Source organism: Chiloscyllium plagiosum, chromosome 23, assembly GCF_004010195.1.
Source record: "Chiloscyllium plagiosum isolate BGI_BamShark_2017 chromosome 23, ASM401019v2, whole genome shotgun sequence".
NCBI lineage: Eukaryota > Metazoa > Chordata > Chondrichthyes > Orectolobiformes > Hemiscylliidae > Chiloscyllium > Chiloscyllium plagiosum.
The window spans coordinates 18,786,529-18,799,161 of record NC_057732.1 but is presented as its reverse complement, the minus strand read 5'-3'; the positions used below and the strand labels follow the sequence as shown (position 1 = coordinate 18,799,161).

Below are 12,633 nucleotides of genomic sequence, written 5' to 3'. Positions count from 1 at the left end.
ATGTCAAGACTAGATGAATCCAAATTTTCTCTGTTCATGGTTGGCAATATTGAAATTGTTCTGTATTTGCCAGTGCTTGCTTGCCTCTATCTTGTCTCTATCTTTGTCTCCTTGGTAACAGTGAACCGTCTTATTTTTGTTTTTAATTCTTCCATGGCCATACTGTTTTCTGAAAAAAATGTCCTACAGCTGAATAGAACATAGAACTTTATAGCGCAGTATAGGCCCTTCAGCCTTCGATGTTGCGCCGACCTTTGGAACCAATCTGAAGCCAATCTATTCAACACTACTCCATTTTGATCCATATATTTATCCAATGGCCATTTAAATGCCCTTAAAGATGGTGAGTCTACTACTGTTGCAGGTAGAGTGTTCCATGCCCCTACTACTGAGTAAAGAACCCACCTCTGACACCTGTCCTATATCTATCACTCCTCAATTTAAAGCTATGTCCCTTCGTGCTAGTCATCACAATCTGAGGAAAAAGGCTCTCACTGTCCACCCTATCTAACCCTCTGATTATGTTCTTTGTCTAAATTAAATCACCTCTCAACCTTCTCTCTAATGAAAACAGCCTCTCAAGTCCCTCAGTCTTTCTTCATAAGACCTTCCCTCCATACTAGGCAACATCCTGGTAAATTGCCTCTGCACCCTTTCCAAAGCTTCCACATCCTTCCTCTAATGCGGTGACCAGAACTGTATGCAGTTCTCCAAGTGCGGCTGCACCAGAGATTTGTACAGCTACAACATGACCTCCTGGCTCCCAAACTCAATCCCTCTACCAATAAAAGCTAACACACCATATGCCTTAACAACCCTACCAACCTCGGTGACAACTTTCAGGGATCTATGTACATGCACTCCAAGATCTCTCTGCTCATCTAAACTGCCAAGAATCTTACCGTTAGCCCAGTACTCTTTATTCCTGTTGCTCCTTCCAAAGCGAATCACCTCACAATTTTCTGCATTAAACTCCATTTGCCATCTCTCATCCCAGCTCTGCAACTTATCTCTGTCCCTCTGTAACCTGCAACATCCTTTGGCACTGTCCACAACTCCACCAGCCTTAGTGTCATCCGCAAATTTACTAACCCATCCTTCTACGCCCTCATCCAGGTCATTTATAAAAATGACAAACAACAGTGGACCCAAAACAGATCCTTGCAGTGTACCACCAGTAACTGAACTCCAGGATGAACATTTATCATTACCCACCACCCTCTGTCATCTTTTAGCTAGCCAATTTCTGATCCAAACTGCTAAATCACCCTCAATCCCATGTCTCTGTATTTTGTGCAATAGCTTACTGTGGGGAACCATATCAAATGCCTTACTGAGGCCCATATACACCATATCAACCACTTCACCCTCATCCACCTGTTTGCTTACCTTCTCAAAGAACTCAGTAAGGTTTGTGAGAGGAGATATGAGAAGCGCTAAATGAATATTTTTTATGGGTATTCACACTGGAAAAAACTAATGTTGTCGAGGAGAATACGGAGATACAGGCTATGTTGACTAACTCTAAACAACTTATTCCTCTCTAAATGATTTTAAATCCTATCTCTTATAATCTTTTCCAACATTTGACCCATAACCAAAGTAAGGCTCACTGGTCTATAATTACCAGGATTGTCCCTACTCCCCTTGAACAAGGGGACAACATTTCCTATCCTCCAGTCTTCTGGTACTATCCCTATAGACAATGATGACATGAAGATCACAGTCAAAAGCTTCCCAGAAAATCCTAGGATAAATCCCATCTGACACTTTCCAAAATTGCTAACACCACCTCCTCGTGAACCTCAATCCTGTCTAGTCCAGTAGCCTGTATCTCCGTATTCTCCTCGACAACATTAGTTTTTTCCAGTGTGAATACCCATGAAAAATATTCATTTAGCGCTTCTCATATCTCCTCTGACTCCACACACAACTTCCCACTACTTCCCTTGATTGATCCTAATCCTACTCTATTTATTCTTTTATTCCTGATATACCTATAGAAAGCTTTAGGGTTTTCCTTGATCCTATCTGCCAATGACATCTCATGTCCCTCCTGGCTCTTCTTAGTTCTCTCTTTATGTCAAGCACCCAAACTAAGCCTTCACGTCTCATCCTAACATAAGCTGCCTCCTTTTTCTTGACAAGAGATTCAACTTCCTTAGTAAACCACAGCTCCCTCACTCGACCACTTCTTGCCTGCCTGACAGGTACGTACTTATCAAGGACATGGAGTAGCTGTTCCTTGAATAAGCTCTACATTACAATTGTACCCACCACCTGCAATTTCCTTCCCCATCCAATGCATTCTAAATCTTGCCTGATTGCATCATAATTGCCTTTTCCCCAGTTATAACTCTTGCCCTGCGGTATATACCTATTCTTTTCCATTGCTAAAATAAACATAACCGAATATTTAAAATTCATTCTCGATTCTGGTTCGAAGTTCCCTATGGCAAATGATTCCTTCATGAACAATTCTCCTTTACCTTCAGTTTAACCTGTTACATCCTCATAAAACTGACCGTCTTTGAGCACTTGTTCTTTCCATTCCTGGCCTCAAATTTATTGTCTTCTGTGCTCAGTATCTGCCCTTACTATCCCACTAAGACATTGGGAGTGCTCTGGAATCTTAATATTTCTCAAAGTAAAGTTGAACAGGTTTTTCTCCAGACCTCGAATTTGAAACTGGACATCTCTATTACCCATGCATAACTTGTATTAATCACAATAAATTGAGATACCTTTTTGAAAAGCTACGTAGCTATTTAAGAGAGTGCAGATGACTGATTTATTTGAGTGCAGTCTTTGATCTGCAAGTTAATTGCTAAAGTACTATCCAGAGCAAAATAATATTTTCACTGTTCTAAAATATAAATGTTTCTGATTTAGTGCTACGGATATAAATTGCACTATAATAGGAGCACATCCTCTGCAAGGATATGGAAGTTAATTTATTCAGCTTAGCTGGTGTGATTTTCTCTTATTCTTAGAACTATGTAGGTCAAACATTAGCCAAATTTTTAAATCGTACTTGCACTTGTTTGGGGCCCATAACAGAAGCACAACGTCATGTACATGTTGTTAATAAAAGAGTAAATCTGTTGAAAGCAGGAAGTAGCAACTTTATTTGATCAAGATTCGGAGGAGCCGGTGTTGGGCTGGGGTGAACAAAGTTAAAAATCACACAACACCAGGTCATAGTCATTAGCTTTCAATGTGCTGCTTCTTCATAACCAGCTGATGAAGGAGCAGCGATTTGAAAGCGAATGATTCAAATAAACCTGTTGCACTATAACCTGGTGTTGTGTGATTTTTAACTTACTTGATCAGGGGATAACACAATCTCATGACAAGTTTGAAGAAGAAAGCCTGTCAACCTGTTTGACTGCATCATTCAAACCATAGGCCCTTATAGGAGGGACAGATCTGCCCTGCCATGAATCAAATTTTCCACTCATGTCTTTCCAAATTTGTAATTGTTTTAAAGCGTGTGAGTTTCAAGTTGTTATGTACTATTTAACCCTTACCAGTTCATTCACTTTACAGATCGATTTAGATTAAATTTCCAATGTGATTCATGATATATGCAGCGTCTGGAAGTTTTGGAACCCAATTGTCCCAGTATAAACATGAGAACCTCTTGAAACCCCTGTGTTAATCATATGTGTTCCCGATTACTGATCCATTTCATGGCTGGTAGCAATATAATTTATTCCAAACAATGAGTAGATTATTTGTATAAATTTTCAAATAACAATCCTTCTGTGATCGGCCAATCATAAATGAGAAAACAACTTGTGTTTTTTGTAAGTTTCTTTGTGCATGACTGTTAAAATTATCTTTCTAGCAAGTTAGGCCATAATTTCTCATTTATGTCCTTAATAACTAGCATGAAAATGTATTCAGCACGTTAACTGTAGTCAGATTTATGCTTGTTTCTACCAGTAATATTGAAACAATAGGGGCAGAATCAGATGAAGTGGAAAAGATCAGGGCATTTTAACTAACAATTATGCCACAACCCAGTTATGGTCATGTTTTCTGTGATTTGTTATGCTGGTTTCTGTTAAGTTTACGCAAATCAGACCCTGTCCACAAGACGAACCTCTGCCTCTCGTTTAGATCTGAATGATTCTGCTGATTTGGTCTGAGGTACCAACTGACATATATTTTGTATTGAAAACACTTGATGTTTTAATTTACTGAGGAACTTATTAGTGTATACCAATGGAATTGTCAAATGGTTGATTGTGGTTATATTTTCAAATGATTTTAGATCAGAATACACATCGGTGGAGCACTGAAAACCCAATAGTGATTTTTAGTTCTGAAACCCATTCTCAGTTGCTTTACTAAAACTTATTGATCTTAAATGCATTAAGGAATTTTATATAATGAAAATAAATATAAATACACAAATTATTGTGTGCTTAATTATGCAATTGGATGCACTGGCTTTGGAAGATTTAATGTTTGATTAGATATATTAATATTAGCAGATACTTGAACTGCAGCCTAACCAATGCTTTTTGGATGGATTTTCCAATTGCAGTCAGAACAAAAAGTATACCTAGTAAGTAGTTCTAAGGAAGAGTCACTGAACCCGAAACGTTAACTCTGCTTGCTCTCCACAGGTGCTTACCAGACCTGCCGAGCTTTACCAACAATTTCAGTTTTCATATAAGTATATCTCATAAATCCATTTGATGTGTGATAATAGCAGTTCCTTGCAAAACTTATCCTGGCAATCATTCACATGTTTCATCACTCGCTGTTGTGTCAGTCTCCAGTGTCCACAGTTCGATTCAAAAATCTAGTCAGGGAAGAATTCATTCTGTGCATTGCTTCCTGTTGTTTGCATTAGCCTGCAGTGAGAAAAGTATCACTATGATCTTTAAACAGCACACCTGTTGCCATGGAGAAGACTAGGTGACATTATAAGATTTTAGAAGATACAGAGGTAACGTCAATTAAAAAAGAAATAATTTGTGAATCAATATTCTTGCTAGTTCAGTAAATTGCAGTCCAATAAATGTGGCAATGTTTTAATACACATCATGAAGTATACAATATTCCTGTCAAATAGTTCAATAAACTGAACGGCAGCTAGCCAATAAAAATGCTCTTTTTCAAACCAATAGGTTCTACTACTAATACAACACATTTATAACCTGCAGCACAGTAGAGATTGAAACCTGACATTTGGCAACATCTCGAAGCCTTAGATACAATACCTCCTTTCAAAAATGATAAAAGTTTTACACACTTTATAATGAACCATAAACATTGTTCAGCATTTCACAATCACTTAATTTAACTAGGCCATCATTTTTATTTTCTCGAATCAGCTTTGGCTTCAAATCACACCTGAGTGTTGCATATTGAAATTAATTTAGTAGTTTGCTAATCCACATTGATTCATTCAAATATCTCTTTTTATAAATATCTTAACTAGATGTATTAATTCCAGAAAAACAAAACCAGTCATTTTAATCTATATTTTAAATCTGCACAATAACATTTCCCTACATCAATTTTTAAATTCCCTTGAGAGCAACATATATGGTAAAAATTTGCCTGGGCCGATTAATAGTCTTGAATTCGTGCTACAACACCTGAAATTTCAACTTGGCGTGCATTGCAGTAACTTTGTTGAGTGGGTATTTGTGGGCAGTTTGTCCATTTCAGCAGGTGAACCCACATTCAGTTGAAGGCAAAGTACTGCAGATGCTAGAGATCTGAAATAAAAACAGAAAGTGCTTGAAAAACCCAGCAATCGGGGCACTGTTTATGGAGAGGGAAATAAGCAAAGACCTGACTTTTGGCTGGCCAGGCAGTCATTATTACTGTGTAGATAGGACATGCATGTATAATCCCCTATTCTAGCTAACTCTGAAGGAATTGCCTGGGAAGTTGAAGATTAGATGTACAGAACTTTAATGTTGCTAAAAGGGGACGAGAAATTGAAGCTTTGCATTTTGTCTTCATTAGAACTGGGACACAAGAAACAGACTTTGTGTTCTACACAATGAGAAGAGGGTGTTGATTGGTTGATGCAGAGAGGCAGCAAGAAAAAGTAACTATTGATGTTTATTTCAGGAGAGACAGGTAAATTCTGATTGGTCTGGACATTGCCATAGCGATGCAGTAGAGTTTGGCATCGCCGTGTTTTTTTTTAAACAGAAAGTGAAATAAATGTGTACATTCCTTTTCGGCTACAAAATATTTAGGTGTTGAGTACACTGAAAAAGAATTATAAAGTACTAGGTCTAACATCTGATTAACTATTCAACTAACCTCATACTTCTCTCTCAAACCCACAGCTACATCACTCCCATACTACATGCATCCATCCATCCCAGATCCTGATCTGAAACATCCTTTTTAACCCGATATGCCTGTCCCACCCTGTTCCAAAACAGCTTTTTTTTCTCCTTTCTGTCACTCTCGATGACTATTCACTTCCCCACACCAGACCTTTCTCCACTTGTACTGCTCCTTCCTTTCCCTGCTCCCTCTCTTCCCCCACTCTCCTCTTCCCCAACTTTTGCCTTCTCCAGCTGCAGACTCGCTCTCCCTTTCTACTCTTTCTGCAACCACCCCCACCCACCGCCGCCCTGACCCCCATCCTGTGTAAATGCTGAGTTTCTCCACTACTCTTTTTCTATCACACATTTGATCATTTGATTGTATTAGACCAGCTTTGGTCCATGCTGCCCAGGACCAACATCTGTGCTTGTTTATGAAATTAAGCAGCAGGAAGACTGAGGATGGATATTTTCTAAGTATACAACAACTTAGCTCAAAGCAGGAGATAGTAGAATTATGCAAGAGTATCAAAGAGATGAAAAATATAACAAATGATGTCAACAGATAAAATGCATCAGATAATAACAAATCACAATTTTCTTGTCATATATATGCACTTTGTTTTAAGTGTACAACACAGCATTGTGTTCAAAAGGAGGTCTTTATTAAAGTGAGACTTAAGGTGCTTACAGGTTGTATGCCTTATGGTAGAGGTCACATGACTATGGCAGACTGTAGCAGACATTTGTACACTATTGCATTTCAATTCCAAAGCACTTTATCAATTGCTAGGAAGCTTGTCCTTCTATACACTTACACAAAAACAGGTGCTAATGTTACACTTAAAGAAGTAAAATAAAGGCTATGAAGGTTGGTTTCTGTTAACTACTTCCTGAACACATGGAAGAACTGGAGAAGTGAATACTGTTAGCTTGCGTCAACTGTGTTATTTATGACTTACTAAATTATTTTAAGATTAGCCAATACGTATCCATTACTAAAATGACAAAACTCTGAATGAGTATTTTGATACAAATGAAAAACACAGCGAATGCTGGCAGTCTGAAATAAAAACAAACTGCTGTGTGAACTTGAGGGCAAGTGAGGTTTTTATCAGAATTAATCTGTTCTGATGAAAGGTCAACAACTAAAAAATATAAGTGTTGTTTCTTCCCATGGATGCTGCATGACCTGCTGAGTCTATCCAGCACTTCTGTTTTCATTTCTTAGTAAATTTTCTTGTGAATGAAATTTTTTGGCAAGAAATGGTATTTATTAATTTCTAAGGTAGGGTTCTCAGTGCCAAGACATTGAAATGCTACTTCACTGCACTTTACTACTGAGATTATGAATCATCTATAATTACCTTAATGTAAATTTAAAGTAAGACATTAAAGATTAAGAAAAAACTGCTCAATGCGTTTTAGTGAGAGCACATGCCACCTTAAAGTTTATGAACAATCAGGTTACCTTAGCAGCTGACCCATGTTGTGTGGATGTTTGCAGCCAGAACCCAATGTTTAGAGCTTTATAAACAACTTGAATAGTTTGACAAGTACTGCTGCAAGAAATTGAGCCTTGCCCCTACATAATGAACTTTGTATCATGTCTGGTCAAAGGGATCAAGAGAAGCAGTTAGTAAAATGTTCTTGGAGGACATTGTCATATCTTTCTGATTTAGGGCTTGGAAATTTTGATTTCCTGTTACTTGATATCCATAGATATACTCATCTATGAATGGACATTTTAATGGAAATATTTAATACTAACTGATCTATATTTTTACCACTCTGTTATTATGATTCCTATAGAGACAACTACATTCTAAAAGGGTATTTTCATTTCCAGTGGCTGACGAAAAGAACCAAATGACAAGATTTCAAATTTAAAGACTCTTACTGTAACAATCAAACTAAAAGCAACATTGATTTGCCAGTTCTTAGGAGATACCTTGTATTTTAAACTGCAGAAAAGACACAACATGTGACATTTAGCACAACCAAAAATCCCCATGCTATCCTTTAAATTAATGCTGATGGCTTGCTTCCTATTTCCCTTCTCTATCAGTTAATGTTTAAGCCAGAAACAGACTTTCATTATGGTCGTTACACTGGAAGTTCATGCTTTGTTGTGTAGTTGGGGTGTTTTATTTGGGGTTGTCTAGTCTCGGAAATGTATGATGGTTGAGTGCATGATCTCTTTAGTAAGAGCTATTTATTTTCAGATAAAGATGTGCATAAATTAAACTTTCACACGAAGGCTACAGCTGCTCTCTACTACTACTGACTAATCACGTGACTCTGATGTCATTGCTACGTCATTATCACGTAATCTTCTAATCATCTTAACCCATTGCTCCACAATTTCTTCTCTCTATTCTAGGTTAGGCCAATCTTCCAGCTTCTCTTAGCTCCTCACAACTTCAGACTTTTTTAATATGAGTGTGAGTTCCAAATCTTGTTCTGTGTGGTGAATGATAGAGTCAGCAGTTTCTTTACGTATAGTGCAAGATGAGGTGCCTCTGTCTTTTCAGATTCTTGCAGATAGACTTGGGTCTGTGACATTTAGTGTAGGAAACAACATAACCTGATTAACAATGGCATGTTGTGGGCATTTCTCCTCTTAGAGGCCATTTTCATGACAGTATGAATTACATGGGCCCTCTGGGTCCCTTAGACAGTTTAAAATATAAGACAGGAAAAAAAATTAAACTAAAAATCAACTGGGCTTGTTTCCACTGAAGTTTAGAAAAATTATGGGTGGCCTGATTCAGGTATATAACACTCTGAATGACCTTGACAAAAGTGGGCATGGGAAGGATATTTCCTCATGTGGGTGAGTCAAGAACTATGGAGCTTTGCTGTTAAATTGAAGAGACCCCTTTTTAGGACAGAAATGGCGAGACATTCTCTTTCTTGAAAGGTTGTGTGAGTTTGGAAATCCCTGTCTCAGAAGGTGGTGTCACTTACTATTTTGAAGCCTAAGATAGATTCTTGTTAGGCGCGGGAATCAAAGGTTATTATGGACAGATGGAAATGTGAAATTTGAAACACAAGCAGATCAGATATGATCTTATTGAAGAACAGAACCGGTTTGAGGGGCTGAATGGTCTACTTCTGCTCTATTTTGTATCTCTGTACAGCTGTTTACACAATCTGACTCTCCCAATATCTCCCTGAGACTTCGACATTAACAATCTACCCATGGTTAACACAGTTCTTCCCATTCTCCTTCAGACTGAACGTCTTCCATCACGTTTAGCAAGCACTCCACCCAAAAGCATTGTGGGGCAGAATTCAGAGCAAGTCACATGACTGTCCATTTCTCCATTTCACCTTAAGTAGAAAGGGCAGCCCAAAAATCTAACAAACTTATAAACGTTGTATTTGTAACACAGTGGATAACATATAATCCAATTTTCCACCTCCTCTCAGTGCAGTGTATTTGGCTGTTACTAGGGCAGTCTGTATTTTTGTTCATTTTTCTTTGACTTTTGCTTATGAGTCATGGTATCATCATTCTACTTCAGGGATGATTATACTGCAGTTAGGATCTCAAATGAGGTAGGTAACATTTTCCCCATTTCTACTGGGAGGTTTCACTGCTGGCACTAATGTGAAAGATCAACTTTGTGAGTCATAAATAGGACAACAAGAAAGCTAAAGGCAAATAGTTCAACATTAAGTGTATGGTTTTGGTTTCAGGTCCCATAATAGCACATTTAAATTTTGTATCATGTTTGGGGATTGCAATGATAACATTATATTAAGAGGCATGCAATAGTTAGTATACAATTACGATAATGAGTCTGAAATGTTTTTCATCAAAAGAAAATTCGTATAGCCTTTTGGAATCCCCCTGATTATGGATAGTGCCTTTCGAAATTATGAACAAAGGGTAAAGATTGTGGAGAAACATTTCCAGCAAGAGATAACAGCAGCATTCTTTCCTACCCCAGAAAACTCTGAAGTTTAGGATTGGAAAACACATCAAATGTTTGTTGCTAACTTTTCACATGAAAGTCCAATGATCTGAAAGTTTCTTTTGGGTAAAGAGTTAATTGTTTTAAAATGCTTTAGTGCTGAATGGAGAAACTTCCTTGGAAACGTCATGGTTGATTCTGAAATGGAGTCAGAAATGTGAAGGTAGCAGGGACTGTGTAGTGTTACGAATGAGAAAGTAGTGAATGTTAGAGTCAGGAGGCACTGTTTGGAACTCCTTGCCACAGACAGCTGTAGAGGCAGAGTCCTTGTGTTTGTTTAGGACTGAGATAGATAGATTGATGCTCATTAGGTGAATCAAGGGTAATGGGGAAAGACCAAGAAAAAGGAATTGAGGAATGTTGGACCAGCCATGATCCTGTTGAAAGGCAGTACAGGATTAAGGGGCTAAATGGTCTACTCATGTTCGCATTTCTTACTGTCTGACAGGCGAAGGTGGTGAGAATGTAGGTGTCAGCAAGGAGAACCGGGTGCTCCGGTTTCCTCCCACAGTCCAAAGATGTGCAGGTCAGGTGAATTGGCCATGCTAAATTGCCCGTAGTGTCAGATAATGGGTAAATGTAGGTGTATGGGTGGGTTGCGCTTCGGCGGGGCGGTATGGACTTGTTGGGCCGAAGGGCCTGTTTCCATACTGTAAGTAATCTAATCTAAAAAGGAATTGAGGAATGTTGGACCAGCCATGATCCTGTTGAAAGGCAGCACAGGATTAAGGGTCTAAATGGTCTACTCATGTTCGCATTTCTTACTGTCTGATAGGCGAAGGTGGTGAGAATGTAGGTGTCAGCAAGGAGAAGGTAGTGGATGGTAGAGTCAGGAAGCAAGGTATGTGACAGTTCTGTGCCAGTTGCAAGGCAACTGGTCTAATACGGTGGCAAATTTAGAAATGGACAGTTGTGTTTGTATTCCTCTATGTATCCCATGCCTTAGCATGTGGCTTAACACGAGGACACAGTCCATACTTGGAAAATTATTGCAGATGTGAACTGAGGTATAACGCACATCAGCCAATGCATATTGTAGAATGGAAACCACTCTGTTGATTGGAAAAAAGTTAATAAAAAAGGGTAAAGAACTGAAATCTTTTGCTCTTTCAATTTGTTTGTAGATTTGGTGGACAGAAGTTTCATTTTGATTCAATGTGATATTGAAATACAGCAACACTTTTGTATGATTAGTTAAAATGCCCAGAGAGAAAATTGTTCTGCTTCCTGAACTGATTTAATGGAAAAGATCCTAATGCTTTGCCCCTAACTGATTTTGATGGATTGCTCTTCCTGCCTGTTCACTATCTCCTATTGTTTGTATATGACTTTGGTTACTCCTTTGAAAGCAAAAGGATTCATTTTACATATTCCTCTCTAAGTTACTTTTTTTTTTGCCAACAGCGAGACCGTCCATCTCCTCCAATAAAAACGCCCCAGACAGATGAGGAAGAAGGAGAGAAAAGCTGTGGGCCCACGAGACTATGGGAAGCGTTCACTCCCTGCAATGGCTGCCGACCACTTGGCTTTCCAATTTTGACACAGGTTGATATTTTTACTTTCTGTATAATACTTGCCTGCAGGAAAACACATCCATCAAATATTCTAATTAAAGAACCTTTTTTTTGTTCAAACCCAACAGACCAAATTAGGATATTCTGAGTTCAAAACAGCATGCTGTAAAATTTATTCAGGCCTGACACTAAAGCAACAGGCAGCCTGAGAGTGGGTCAATATCATTTATGGAATTTTTTCCCCCCCCTTTTGAAGTGTCTGAAAGCAGTCTGAAATGTATTTGGAGGATGTTTTTTTTGTCAGAACTTGTTGCCTTGTCCTCACTGGGATGACAGGGGAGTTGGATGGGCTATCTCCATGGAAGTTGAAGTTAAAAATCTCACAACACCAAGTTATCGTCTAACAGGTTTATTTGGAAGCACAGGCTCTCGGAGTGCTGCTCCGTTGTGAGTTAGCTAGTGGGGTGGGATCATAGGACACAGAATTTATAGTGAAAGGTCAAAGTACCATAAAGCTGATGTGATATATTGGACTAATCTAGATTGCTGTTAAGTCTTTAATCATTTATAATGAGGATGCAGGCTTGGATTAATTAATACGTAAATCCCAGAACTTCTTTCAAGTCATAGTCCCGAGACACCTTAAGATTTTATCTGTATTAAAAAAAAGTGACATCTCCGCTCATACAATGCATTGCAGGTGTGAGGTTAGAGTCTGTCTGTATCCCAACATTGAGTCAGACATGGAGGTTGGAACAGGTTTGGGGGCAGTGCTGGCAGTGCCCTGCAGCTTGGCAGGGTGACGGAGCAGACGCTGCAGCGATG

At 38.6% G+C, this 12,633-nt stretch overlaps 1 protein-coding gene across 18 annotated transcripts in view; it reads left to right on the top strand.

Annotated features, from left to right (window-relative positions):
- Positions 1 to 12,633, top strand: part of anks1b (ankyrin repeat and sterile alpha motif domain containing 1B) — an 813,858-nt gene that overhangs the window by 494,415 nt on the left and 306,810 nt on the right. For all 18 annotated transcript variants that reach the window (XM_043713629.1, XM_043713643.1, XM_043713627.1 and 15 more), the window contains one exon: positions 11,699 to 11,839. In XM_043713629.1, coding sequence (XP_043569564.1) covers positions 11,699 to 11,839 — 141 coding nt within the window. The remainder of the gene's footprint in view (positions 1 to 11,698; positions 11,840 to 12,633) is intronic.